This window comes from Sturnus vulgaris, chromosome 7, assembly GCF_052056855.1.
Source record: "Sturnus vulgaris isolate bStuVul1 chromosome 7, bStuVul1.hap1, whole genome shotgun sequence".
Classification (NCBI taxonomy): domain Eukaryota; kingdom Metazoa; phylum Chordata; class Aves; order Passeriformes; family Sturnidae; genus Sturnus; species Sturnus vulgaris.
Genome location: NC_142249.1, coordinates 25,279,870 through 25,294,353, shown reverse-complemented (window position 1 = coordinate 25,294,353; position 14,484 = coordinate 25,279,870). Strand labels below are relative to the sequence as shown.

Here is a 14,484-nt window from a genome sequence, read left to right as displayed (position 1 = left end):
ACTTCCATTATTTCAACACAAACTTTATCCAATAAACCAAAATTCCTGAAAACAGTCTCTACAAAATTAAGTCTCTGCTAAAATAATGCTTCTTTACCTAAAGGAGCTTTACAAACCACTCTGCTTCGACTACGTGCACAGTCAACTTTGGACCACATGCCAGTTGTGGATAGGATAACGCTGCATTTTTCATTGGCTTCTGCAGTTTTATTCTCCCAGTTGACATAATTAACTGATGAGCCATCCAGCCAGTTCAGGGATTGTCCTGTTGATAAAAACATTACTTAGTCTAGACCATCAAAATATCCTGTAATGCTGCACAATGTCATTCACAATCTATTGATTTCTTTACATTGCTAAAAAGAAAAGGGCTGACTATCCATTCCATATATTAAAAGCAGTAAATATGAACACACAACTTTTAGCCACCACTCTTCTCTAGGCCTTTAGCAACTGATGCACTTGCACCAAACATTAGGCAGTAATAACAGAGGCAGGAAAAATTAATTTCAGGGACTCCTGACTACCCTAACTGTGCAACAGGAAGAGACTCAACTACAGTGAAGTCCAAATTGCTTTAAAATGTTAAATGACAGATTCTAACCTCAAGTAGAAGCTCCTGTAGTTTACCAAGACTACAGAATTGTTCTTATTTGAGGATTTATGCATTTATATTTATAATATGAAACATTCATGCTCATACATTGTTGCTACTTCTTACCCTTAAAACCATGATCCAGGCCAAGCCATACATTCCTGGTGATGAGATCATGTTCCTTTAGGTGTGTGCTCACAAATGCATTTTCTTCAGCATCCGCTATAGTCAGAAGGGTTGCTGAAGGATCTAAGGGGCAGAGGAAAGCAATCAGAATTGCAACTTCCACGATTTTTCATGGTGCTGGTACACTGAGTTTTCTGTGGGAACAATTACTATGGGAAAGGATTTGCTGATCTGGGCTTGTAAATTACCTTAGACTAACCTTCAGAATAAAGACATGAACCTCCCAGCCCCTAAAATACAGCATGTTTTATGAGATGGCTTCAGATGCCTGGTTATTCTAGCAGGTTATACAGAACAAAATGGGAGTAAACTTCCTGCAGCTGCAGACTACATACATGGAAAACATCAAGAGATATGTCTGTTGAGAATTACTAGTCTTGCCCAAGTAATAGGTTTTCAAAAATATAGTTGAATAAAAGCTCAGCATTTTGCTGAGTCAAATTAATTTCTAAATCAATCCTCCCACTGCAGCTCAGGTTTTTTATGTACAAAGTAATTAAGGAATAAGGAATAAGAGGGAGGAAAGAGCATGCTAGAGAAGTATGCTCAGAGTGTACCCATTCTCTACAATTATATATAAGTCAGATGTTTTCTCTTTCAACTAGCAGACCAAATTGGACTCAACAGAAAACTGCATCCAGAACTGGGTTTTTAAGATCCTAAATAGTGAGTCCAACGTCACACCATAAGATAATTCCATAAAAGAAAATTATGACAGTCACTAACTTCTACCTTAGGGTGATTAAAACTTTTGTCCATGAAACTGATTAACACTGCCTCTACAATGCAATTCCCCATGTAACTGAGCAAAGGGAGAAAATCAATTAATTTCACATAAAATTATGTTTTTTACATGCTTTAATATCTATAATATACATGCTCTTTGAACCATTTGATAGGCTAGCAAGCTCCTTATTAGCAAGAAGCTACAGCAAGGAGATAACAAGAAAGCCCTGCCAACAGCACTAACTGCAACGCAGATAAAAATGTTTTCTTCCAAACTGTAAGCACTAAATTTCTGAATTTTCTGTAACTGGCTACCTGCACTTTATCTGCCAATACCTGTGTGCCAAATGATCTGCAGCATGTTGCAGTATTTTATTAAGAATTTTCATCAGGTGTTCAAAGATAAAGCTTGCTATCGCCTTTCCTAAACTAAAGGAGCATAAAAATGGCAAAGCTGAGGTATAACCAGTGTAAGATTTTAGGTTGTTGGATTTTATTTCTTCTCAAATAATGGACTTATTACAAGTTGTAAGGTGATAAAGGGTATAAACCTACTCAGCTTCTGGCAGATTCTCTTAGCCTCTTCCACATTATACACGGAAAAGTTGTAGAATGCCATGTCAAAGGCGTAACAGTGATCCCTGTACTGTTCCCAGTGCAGGGAGCCACTGCTCTGAGGGCATCCAGAAGCTCTGCTTGCTTGCTTTGGCTTTAATTTTCTCTCTGCAAAGACAAAGAAATTGATGTTATTTCTGCTGCAGCAGTTTGCGCACAGTCTCTGGAATAACAGGACAATACAATAACAGGGCTACTACTCCTACCAACAACCACTATTCAATTAGCTTACAGGCTTTCTTCTTGTGTCATGTACAAATTTATTTAAAAATGAGCATAAGAAAAATCCCAAAGGCTTGGGAACATTTTTTTTGCTTTTTTTGTGGGGTTTGACATTTGTTATATATATTTGATAAGTACTTTGATTTAGAAAAGATACATACACTTGATATTCCTATCACAGGTGATCAAGAAGTAACCAGACTTGATTTCACCACTGGATTAATGAGAATTTATCTCCCTGAAGTATTAAAAAGTTGAAAACTGTTCTTAAAAAGGGAATCATGTGCAGTATTTCAACTTTAATTTCTACTTCTAAATACAACATGTAAGGACAACTACACAAAACCTTAAAAATAACACTTACTGTTTGGAGGGCTATAGCAAATGGCACCTTCAGCAACATTTGTACATTTTGTACGGTTCCAAAATCCTTTAGTATCCAACAGAACACAGTTCTCAGTAGTATTTGAGTTTTCCAATTCCCAGGGATAGTAGTCAAAGTCACTTCCATCTGACCATTCAAAATTAGTTTTACTTCCCTAATTGAAGAAAAAACCCACAACTTTTAAACTACATATGACTGTGCTTTAAATGTCATCCATCATGAATTAAGTCACGTAGCAATATTTGTCACTTGTAGAGTGATAAATTAAAGAGCAGGTGGTCTCATCTAAATTCACAGCAAATAAACGTACAACATAGTTTGCATTTTCTTAACATAGAAATTTTTATTATTTGTGGGAACTGAGAAGGACAGCATATTCACAAGTTTAAACCTGCAATGTGCCTGTTTTATCCTATGGGGAACATTTTACTTAGTTCCACCCTTCTGTTTCATTTAAGCAATCTGCCTTCTCTGCTATGAACATTAGTGGATACACTGCAAACTGCTAAACTGTTGAGATGGCCTCAGTGAGTAGAACTGGGCAGCTCAGGGATGGTTTGCAGTGCTTGCTCCTACTTCAGATATGTTTCTGGAAACCCATGACAATGAGGGGCCAGTTGTGAGGGATCCATTTACAGGTATGCATAGAAATAGCACACCTCTGCAGAGCAGTATTCCTGCCAATTAACTACTGTGTACAGGTCTGACAATTAGTGAGGGGAGCAGGGTTAGGGCTACAGGCTTTTGGCTCCACAGTAAAGAGGAGGAAGAAATCTGCAGCTGCCTCCTGCTATTGTGTTTCTGGGGAGAATGAACACTGAACTTACTGAGAGCTAGCTCCTGAACTGCTCTGGAGAACCAGTCCTGACCTCAACTAAGCAGATTCCACAAGCTTTGTCTGACTCAATTTGCTAATGAAATCTGATTCAACAGGGGCCATAAAGTCTGAAGTCTCTTAGGGGTAGCACAGCAAATCACACTTCCTTGTGCTGCAAAGAATGCTGAGGGAACACTATTTTAAACTGTCAGGTATTAGAAAGAAATATCTTATCATGCCTACATTCACCAAAATTTAGTATTAACGCATCACACAGGGTTGAAAATATACTACATGAAGAAGAGATTCTAAGGAACCGGGAAAAAAACCATCAGAATATATTTCGTATCTTGTCCAGATGTCCCCAACAGTATATACTTACATCATGAATTGACAACCCAAGCCACAGAGGATAACCATCCTGTTTGACAATATCTTCTAGAAATAACTGTTCTGATTCACTGTGTACACTTGCTAAATCACTGTTATTTTGTTGGCACAATCTCAACGCCTCATACCACGTTAATTTTTTCTGAAGGATCCTGTACGTTCTGTTTCCATGTGGAATAGTGTCAGGCAATGGAGGCTTGTGCTGTTGGTGCCCTATTTCAAAGAATAAGAAGATAAGCTGTGTGCATTTCTTTCATGTTACTAGGAAAAATACAGAAAGCATTAAAATCCATCAGTCTCAGTGTAACTCAAGCATGAAAGTGCTCAGTACAAGCCACTTCTATCAAGTTAAGTTTACTTTTGCTACTCAGAACATGGAGTTCAGCAGTTGCTGGATGAGCACAGCAAACACATTTCTCCTGATCAGAGTATTACAGCAGTGATGCAGATTGACCAGATGACACCAGATGCTCATGACAGCTGTGCCATGTGTTTCACTAGGAGCAAAACCAAAGCCTTATTCAGCAGGAACCATGATTTAAATTATGACCCTCATCCAACACTTCAATACTACTTACCCCTTTCGATTTTACAGGCGAGAATACTGTACATGTTGTAGTGATTAGCATGCCAACTTTGAGAATAATTATAAATATCCCAAAACCCATCAAGATTTACACCAGCAAAAAAACTGTTCTTCGTTATGATAGGTCTTCCCAGTCTCCAGTTATTGTAAGTCAGATGAGTTTCATCATACCACTTGAGAATTTTATCTGTGGAAAACATTGTTTATTTATTAAACCACTGGCATTATGTCTATAAATACCATTTAACTTTGAATATATTTATGGTATTAACAGATGTTCACTTTGGAAAAAATGCTGGGATACTGCAAGTTACTCTAAATCAGTTCCATATGCAATGCTAAATATGTTAGCATTACTCATCCTGGCCACTTTAATTCCTGCTTTCCAGGGAAATCAAATTTAGGCTAAACAGAACATATTGGATCTAATTATCACTCAAACAGAGAGCATGTCAGGTCAGGTTATTTTCTTCTAGAAGATAAGTACAAATACAAATCATTGTTGCAGGTTTGCATCCACTTTGACTTTACTTATAAACTGAAACATGCAAGAGACATGGACTTAATGCTGCAAATTTTGTCTCTGATCCAGTTAATAAGAAAAAACCCAAATCCTTGAATCTTACCACTGTCGTCATAAATCACACCCAGCCAGACCCACAGAGCCAGACCGCTGAATGAATGAAGCTGCTCAGTAACAAAGTTATTCTCCTCCTCATCTCGAACACTCAGAACATATGCCTCGGGGTCTGTTGAAAATTTTTTTACGTTACTTTCTTACAAATTCACCTTTAAGCTAAAAAATAAACATTTTTTTTCTATTACTGTTAACAATTATTACAGATAGATTAACATCTGTAAAGACCAGATCTTTACAACATAACTAATTGAACAGTGCAAAACCAATTTTCAAATGTATTCTCAATGGTCCTATCCCTGGTTTTATGGATAAGTGAAAGATTTCAGCTCCAGAGATATTTGTGGGCCCTACTGTCACTTCAAGTTGTATGTAGTAAAAATTATCTGCACAGATCATAAAAATACCAGCAAACTTTGATTTGCTTGAACTGCTCTAGTAAACAAACAGTACTAAAAGACTGAATCAATTCACAAAAAAAATAAAAATAATTTTTGGAAGGATGAATGTCTGAAGGTTTAGTGGAAGAGGAAAGCTGTTCCTAAGGTTATATGTTACTTAGGATGGACAGAAAACATCCATGTGCATTTCAGTCTATTTACTTTGTTCACCTAAGTGTTCCACACAGCAAAGCTGGAGGCAGCAGGAAACCACGAAGTAAAACCATAACGTTGCCAATGGTATAACAATTACCCAAACTATTTAAAACTGCCATATTATAACAGAAACCCCAACCAAACACAAAAACCTTGCCATATTTCCGAGATCTCAGAGTTCAGCAGTTCCAAGCTGCCTCTCCTTCTTCAACTCTCCCATTCACGCTCTGGCACTTTTTATCAGGGTAGTGCAAGGGCAAACAGCATCAGGCAGTGCTACACTACTGCATTCCTGCTACAGCCATTCTCAGCACTCACTCTGCTGTCTGTCATTTTAAGACAGTGACTCAGATCTAACACTCATTATCTCCCCCGAGCTGATCTAAGTCCACAAATACCTGCAGTATGACAAAGTACTTACTCATGTTCCTGCATAAATGATGAGCTTCTTGAGGCTTCAGTTCTCTCCATCTATTTTTTGTTATCATGAAAGTGTAACAATTGTTTCTAAATGATATCCAGGGTGTATTTTTAATTTTATGTGGGCACTTCACCTGTGTAACTTGTTCTTTTTCAGTCTTCTCTAAAAAAAGACAACATTAGGACATGAATTACTAATAAAACTACCTGACTTGGCACCCCACAAACCACTTTCAGGTGCCACTTAAAAATATGTAAGACAAATTAAGTTGTCATCCTTTAAATGTGTTGTTTTCAGTTTCCTCACAATGGTGATTTTTTTAAAGTAACAAAACAAGTAGTAAGCTCTACTAAAGAATACAGATACTTGCAAGTTTTCACAGTTACTTTAAATAGGTTTAAAAATAAAATCCCTACATAAAAGTGCTAAGTGTAGGCCAATAACTAAAAGCTCTTATTGCCTGTAGTGCAAGTACTAGATCACTATAACAAGTAAGCTACTTCACAGCTAGCAACATATCTTAGTTCTGTGGCTTTATCTAATACTTGAAGAGTGAGGACTCTTTCTGCAGTTCCAAATCATAACGGTCTCATAGGGAAGAAGTCTGTGATGATCTCTCAGAAAAATCTTTTTCTGAAGGATACACAACTACCACAGACCTTTCTGGAAATAAAAAACCTACATCCTACTATATCTCTGTCTCATTATAATTAGTAGATATTTAGAAGGGTTTTGCGAACTTCAGATGATGTTAATTTTCAACTCAATGTCTATCTTCTACCTTTGTTCTCCATATAGTCATGTATCTTCTCCCTGTAGAAGACTTCCATGTCTGAGCAGATGTCAGGAGGTCTCAATATTAAGATGTAAATAGTACAGAGGTATTTTAATCTTCTAACACAAGCAAGTGGGAGAGATTAGTATGCAACAATCTTAGAGAAGCAGTGCAAGGATAGAATCAGTTGGGAGTAAGGGTAGTGACCCAGTGCATCCATGCTGAATTTATTTCTAAGGTACAATTAGATCAAGACCAACAGGTGCATGCCCCCCGTTTTTGAAGTCAGGCTTTTTTTAAATGTGAAAAATCAGACTGTTGGAGGAAATGCAAGTTTTAAAAAGCTGTAATTTTGAAGTTACAAGCTGGAATAATTGAATATATTTTATATTAGAAGTCAACTTTTATAAAAATTATGGTAGCATACATACTTTCTGATGCATAGCAAATAGCACCTCGATTTTCAGAGGAGCAGTCAGAAGTTCTCCAGAAGCCATCAGTATCCAAAAACACACATTCTTCGTTTGTTTCTTCATCATCTTCAGACCAGCGACTAAAACTTACATGTTTCCCATCCAGCCAGCCATAATGTTTTCCACCCTAGCATTATTTAAGCAAAGGGATGAGCTTACATAATAAAAAAAATATAAGGTGCAGAAAATGATATGATAATATATTTACACAGGCTAGACATTTTCAGTGTTTGTGATGAGAACTGTAAGTGTTCCACTGTCCTCATGAGCTGATTTTCTGAGCTTTGTTATTTTAAGTTCTGCAGTTACAAAAATACAAATTAGCTGCATAGATAATTGTCCAAAGGTGATGTTTAATTACTGCACTTAGGGAGGAAGACCTAGCAATGGGATGTCCAAATTGCGTCATCTGCATCTGCAAAGCAATGGTGGATATAATCTCCCAGTCTTGGAAAACTGGTAATAACTGAGAAGAAAGTCCAGTCTCAGTTACTCTATTTGAGTTGAAAGTAATCTATGAAATACTTAATTGATTTAATATATCAGACATGTACCTGCCCTGGAGGATGCAGGAAGAAAAAACCCACATACAAGCAGCAAGGTATCCTTTAAAAATCTTACATTTGAAAGTCTTTGGGAAATCCCCCTACTGTTGTGTAATTTATCTTGTACTTTTCTTTTGTATCTGATTTCAGCACTGGAGTAACAACTTCAGTTGACCAGTTGCATTATAATTTCCTTTCATGTGACATTTTAATTGTGCCCATATAGTGAAGTGTTGCAATAGTGAAGAGTCGATGCATGCCTGAGCAATATGCCCCAAAATGAATCATTTGATCCTCACTTACCGATAAAAAAATCAAAAGAGATGAGAAAATAGGTTGTCTGGTTTCCCCATTTTCACTAAGATTAAACCCTTTAAAAATTTAAAAATATTATCCATAAAGTATATACTCCAATTTCTGTTTTCCCCTATTTTGCTAAAGTATTCAGTAGCCCAGAACTGACAACAGAAGAACATTACATCACAGTGCTGAGTGCCACCATACTTTGTAGGTAAGGCACTTCTAAAATATTTTAACTTTCTTCTTGCAATTATCTCCAGACTTATGTGCTTGACAAAAAAGATAAACCCTGCCAGCAAGCCCAAGAACTCTCAATCCACACTAAAGATTTTCAAGAGATCCTCCAGCTAAGAAAGATAAAAAGCAGCACTTCCTGGATTATTGCAAACTTTTTTGACCAGAAAAAAAATAGAGAGAAAGAAAAATCCACTAACCTGTCTCCAAGATGCTTCCCTCAAACTCAAAACATGGCACAAATTACATGAATAACAACAGAATCTAAGTTAAACTTCAGAAATGTATCTCCACAAGTATTCAATGATTCATTGTGAATTTTATTTGCCACTTCTAGTTTCTCCCTTCCAAAACAGATTTTTGGGTCATCTTTCTAGAGTGGTACTGTAAACAGTGCTGATGATATTCAATAGCAACACTTATTACTCATTTGTTAACAAAAGAGATGACTCAGTAACCTATGTTGCTGCCACCCTACAATATATCCCTTCATTACTGATCTTTTAAAAGAATTTTATCATCATCATCAATTCATCCAGTGGAGTTCAGGATGTAACTTGGAGAACTGAAGGTTTAAAACATTTATCTTGAGACACTCCAGATGGTTACCCCTCAATGAAAAGTTAGCCCAGAAAGTAATTTGTCACTGCATTTCTTTAACTCGGGTTTTGGTGCATACAACTGTAAAAATTACCTTAAGCCACAGTCTGAGGAAAAAACAAAACTTACATCTCTGCTGAAGAGTCCAGTCCAGAGTGGGTAATTATGAAGAGCAGCCTGAACAGCAAGAAAAGCCTGCTGGAACTGATCTGTGATGCTAACCAGCTGCATCTTGTTATTTATGCATGCAGCCATTGCATCATTCCAGGACAAATTCTTCAGAATTAACATGTACTGAACATTTTGATAGCTCAATGTTTCATTAATGACTTGCTCTGTCTGGTTATCAGCAGTTCCTATACATAAGAAAAAATCCAGTAATTAGGTAGTTAAATACTGTAATGTATTTTAAAGTCCCGATGTCTCTGTAACAATTAGTTAGAAAAACCTGTTTGACCACATTTGGGAAAAAAACTTTTAGATAGTAGATTATGCTGATAATTATAGTTAGAAGCAAACATCTTTGATATCTTAGATAGAAAAATATACATTAAAAAAGAATTATTTTCAGTCAATGTATTATTAAATATCTTTTTCTTGACTTAGGTTCACATCTTTTTATATGTTATTTTTAACTAACTGCTAAATAATTTACTGAATTAAAAACATATTCTATGATTTTAATTATACAGAAATGTGAGAGAGCAAATGCTCTCTGCTGTAATATAGCAACAGCTAAACTTGATTCATTTATCTCTGTGGAGCTGGAGCCTGCAGATTGATGCTTATGCAAATCTAATGAGCCACAAAACCTGTCTATGCAGATTTTGGTACACCACAGACCCAGAACTCCTTACTGCCATCCACGAATACAGTGAGAACTGTTTTCACCTCCACTTAACTAACTGCAGAAAGTCCAGCTTGCATAAGGAGGGATATAATTCACTGTGTGTGCTCTGAGCACGGAGTGTTATCACAGCTACCAGCACCACACCTGAAGGCACACAGCTCAGTGATGCATGGCTACTGCAGTTAATAGAAGATGCAAATACTCCTGTGGGTGGTAAGGTTAAGCATACAAATGGTAACCCCAAAAGCTTTATACACAACCAAAAATAAATTCATTCTGCAAAAGGCAGAACCCTCCTGATATTTAAAATGCTTGAAGTAGAAAAAGGCTTCCAAGTGGTGAGAGGAGGCGTCACTCTATAAATAACAGTATATGAATGGCTGATTGATAGGCTGACAGGGCCATTTTCCAAAACACAAGATGACAGAAACACAATATTAATTTGATATTTACAGCTTTCAATAGATCAGAAAACTGACAAGGCTTAAACAGACTGTTTCAAGTGTTTCTGTCTGCTGCCAAATACTTTCACTTAGTAAACAGCTACAAAAGAGAACCATGGAACCCAGGGTGCCATCACACATCAAGGGGTACTAAATTAGAAACAAGGCAGTAAGTAAAATGTTCATTTCTGAAAAAATAATTGCTGATGATTATCATCTCAATAAATTCTGCAAATCACAATCATGCCAAGATTTCCAATGAACATGAATCATCTTTTTCCAGGGGATAGAGCCCTAGACAACTTGAACTCTCTCACAACTGTCCCTACAACCTGCTGAGGTCCCTTTCAACCCAAACTATCCTTAGATCCTTAACACAGTATAAAACAGACCAGAAACCTTTCTCATTACATCTTCTACAGCTGTGGCAAAGAATTTAGTATTTAGTCACTCCAGACTAATAAGAGATTGATATAAACAGATACATTGTCAACCTTCAATTCATAAAAGTCTCCTTTTCACATTTTTATGGCATCTCTTCAATCCAGACTTCTAATCTTAACATTTAGAATTTCTGGAGTATTTGGCACTGAGTAAAGAAGATTTTTTATGTTAAATGGAGGTAGGGGGGTGGGAGGTGGAAATCTCTGCCTATTTGAGAATGAAAAAGGTGGGCGTAGTCTTGGGTGTTTTGTACACCTAGGTTTCTTTGTGTTTGATTTTTTTTAGAAGATAGCATGCTCATCACTTAAAAGGATTATTTATATAAAGGAACCTGCTCAGAAGTGGGTATGCTGAACATTAGCCCGTAGCAGTAATTAAATGCACATAATAACTGTATGTGTTTGATCTTATTCCAATAATTGGTACTGGCCAACCCACATGGGTACATCACAATATTATTTTTAGTTCAGATTAAAAAATCCCACTCACACCAACTCTCAAGTTTGCTCTGGGGAGAGACCAACTTCAACATTAAGACTCTATGATACTTTATATTCTCACAGAACTAAAAGACAGAAGATGTATTTAAGGAGGATATAAATATTGTGAGATTCCTTCCTAGGCTTCTCACTTCCACAGTTCTGAAAAGGCAAAAGGTTTCACTTGTTCCACCTCTCAGTGTACATGACCTCTATACCCACAGAACATTAAAGACCCATCTGCTGAAGTGTAATTCCACTGAAACTGCAGAAAGTCTCTCAGGAAAACAGATTCTCCCTGAACTGGGCTATGAAAAACAATAGGGAATACTCTGAATGGCTGACAAAACAGGCCACAGATCCTCCTCTACACTCTGCTTTTCTAAAATTTATCTGCTCAGTCTCTACGAAAATCTTACTTTTCAAGTGAAATCATTTACACGCATTAAATCTCCTGGCACATGCACTTTAAGTTTAAACTCTGGCTGCAATTTATTTTCACTCTTCAGACTTACCTACAGACCGCTGGCATATACCCAAGAAGTGCCTGTCAGCACAAGCAGTGAAATTCCATGTTCCAACATATTGGGATTTGGGATCATTGAGGATTACACCACACTGATTGTTAAATTCTTCATCAAAAAACTGAGAAACAGAAATATCCTTATCAGACTCAAATAAGGTATAAACATACTTGTGTAGAGGTGAACTAACACGAGTCTAGGAGAACCCCAGCTGTCTGAACTTGTTTAAGAAGTTTCAAAGGAGTGCTGCAATACAGCTTACCTGTTTTACAAACACTACCAGGTGTCTGGACTCAAAAAGTTTTCCTAAGCTAAATACACTTCAGAAGTTGTCATCCAAGTAAAGGTAAACAGAACTCCAGTACTGTCAACCACCCTGCTGGCCAATTAAAAGGACTAACTGGGGAATTTGGTCTGTTACATGGGGGCGGTTTTTTGACATATGGGGGACAACATTCCAGATTTCATTACTCAACAGGCAAGAGAAGTCAAAAGTCAGAACTTACATCCAGTGGAATTTTCCTTAATCTTCCTGTCAGGAGTGGGTGAAAGTTACTATACAACAGTCTACTCTCATCTATCCATTTGTTTTCCCTTGTACTGAACAGGAACTGTAAACCAATCCAAATATCTTTTGGCAGGCCAGGAAGCAAGGATGTTATATAATCTGTTGGACAGAACAGTAAATGTACATACTGTGGTTAGGAAAAACAGTAAATATCTGAAAGAACACTTCATTTAAGTAAGAAAATACAATCCCTGTTTGTATTAATTTAATTTTTCCAGCCCTTCATCACTGCCAAAGGCTTATCTTCTCTTCCTTCCATAGGATAACACCTTTCATATTGATTTTATCTGAAAGGAGCAGGCTATTGGTATTTGTCCTTCAAATTCTGAGTTGAGGAGAAGGTAGGGGATTTAACTTGCTCCTTTGCCCACTAATTTGGAGTCTTTTACTCACACACAAATTTAAGAGGCTGCTTTTCCACAAGCCTGCAAGATCTTCTATTGTCTCACTGCCCTTTCTGAATTGATGGAGGAAGTCTTAACTCTCATCTTTCTCTTTCACATACCATTAATCAGAACATTTTTTGGATTCTGGCAGAGTTTGTTCCCTCCACCATCAGACAAAGCAGGAGAGATCAAAGGAAGTCAGATTTAGTTGAAAAAAATTCAGTCAGGTAAACTTTAAATCAGACCCCTCTTAGTGCGCATTCTATCAAGAAACAATGGGCTTTGGCAACCCCCCAGGCATCAAAGGCATTCACTAAACTTGACTAGTTTAGGAAGACAAATTGAAGCTATGTAATTTGCTACTGCTGACATGTTTTAGCTATCGGTCACATGCCAGACTAGCCACAGCCTGTTTTCTGAACGAGACAAAGCCACTGTAGATTTGCATGTCAGGGGGAGTAGAGGCAGCTTACAGAAAGAAGTGCATTTTAAGAGGACTGTGTCTTCTTTCCATATAGGTGGTCTCCACAGAGAAAAGAAAAAACAAACAAGACACAGTAACAAACACTTTCAAATGCACCAAATCACACAAGGGATCCTGCTGTGTAACATTTCAGAATGGCTGTATTTTTCCAATCTTAAATGCATACAAAAACATGCATATGAGACATGTATATTCCTGTATATAACCCTATGCTGTTGCCTGCAGGTACATGCTTAACTTCTCTAGTCTACTTACCGTATTTTGTTTGGAAAGAGGTTATTTGCTTATAAAGAAAATATGCACTGTGGGCACTGCAGGATTCAACTGAGCTACTTCAAATACACCCTCAGAGAACTCTTAATTATCCACAAGAATATAGCTGCAAATTCAGCTATGTCATTCAGCAGTTTATTGTTGAACATTACTTGCAGCCAATGTGAACCCATTTCTTCCCTCACTGCATTTCTCTCACTGACTTTAGTTGATTTAGGCGAAACAGCTGTGTTTTCCAGTCCTCCTGCTTTCCATCCTCTCATCAGTGCCCTGAAGAGCTCACAGAGGGTCAGTTTGGACACATTGCCACATTAAGCTGCTTGGCACAAGCAGAAACAAAGGGTCCTGTGCTCCAGCTGGCATTGTATTTGCCACCTCATTCCCACACACAGAGCTCAGCTTCTCTTGGAAGCAGCTTCTGCAGTGGTTTTGCACAGTGCAAAGTCTACAGTCTCAGTTATGTATTAGCTTGCAAAGCCAAACAATTCTTCATTCAGTGATGACTCTTTTATACTCAACTCTCAGTGCAAGGTTTTGCAACCTTTTTCTTTTTGTAACAGGTTAAAATCATATACAGAAGCTGCTCTTCAAACTGGTTCAAATGTCTGCTAACTGCATTTCCATGTTATGTTTCCAATGATGCAAACAACAGACAACACATTTTTAACCAGTCCTGGATTTTTAGAATGCTCCTAGTATGCCTGTGAATATCCAAGAGATTTATGCTCAAGTTCTTAAGCAGAACTATTCTGAATCTGGAAGAGAAGTTGCATACTAAAATGCCCTCAGTTCACCACCATACCTTGGTCAGCTTGATCTGAGATAGATGGAAGAGAGCCTCCAAAAGTTACACACTTTTCATTAGCTGCATTAAATGTTAAATGTTCAGGTTTCATCTTTAGAAAACACTGCAAAATAAATATAATGAAA

At 37.3% G+C, this 14,484-nt stretch overlaps 1 protein-coding gene across 1 annotated transcript in view; it reads right to left on the bottom strand.

Annotated features, from left to right (window-relative positions):
• Positions 1-14,484, bottom strand: part of LY75 (lymphocyte antigen 75) — a 43,617-nt gene that overhangs the window by 2,744 nt on the left and 26,389 nt on the right. The window contains exons 22-34 of the mRNA XM_014880863.2: positions 14,357-14,462; positions 12,350-12,510; positions 11,835-11,964; positions 9,233-9,459; positions 7,383-7,551; positions 6,177-6,338; positions 5,149-5,271; positions 4,515-4,709; positions 3,929-4,149; positions 2,709-2,883; positions 2,063-2,230; positions 722-844; positions 98-265 (exon numbers count right to left, since the gene is read on the bottom strand). Of these exons, the coding sequence (XP_014736349.2) occupies positions 98-265; positions 722-844; positions 2,063-2,230; positions 2,709-2,883; positions 3,929-4,149; positions 4,515-4,709; positions 5,149-5,271; positions 6,177-6,338; positions 7,383-7,551; positions 9,233-9,459; positions 11,835-11,964; positions 12,350-12,510; positions 14,357-14,462 (2,128 nt within the window). The remainder of the gene's footprint in view (positions 1-97; positions 266-721; positions 845-2,062; positions 2,231-2,708; positions 2,884-3,928; positions 4,150-4,514; positions 4,710-5,148; positions 5,272-6,176; positions 6,339-7,382; positions 7,552-9,232; positions 9,460-11,834; positions 11,965-12,349; positions 12,511-14,356; positions 14,463-14,484) is intronic.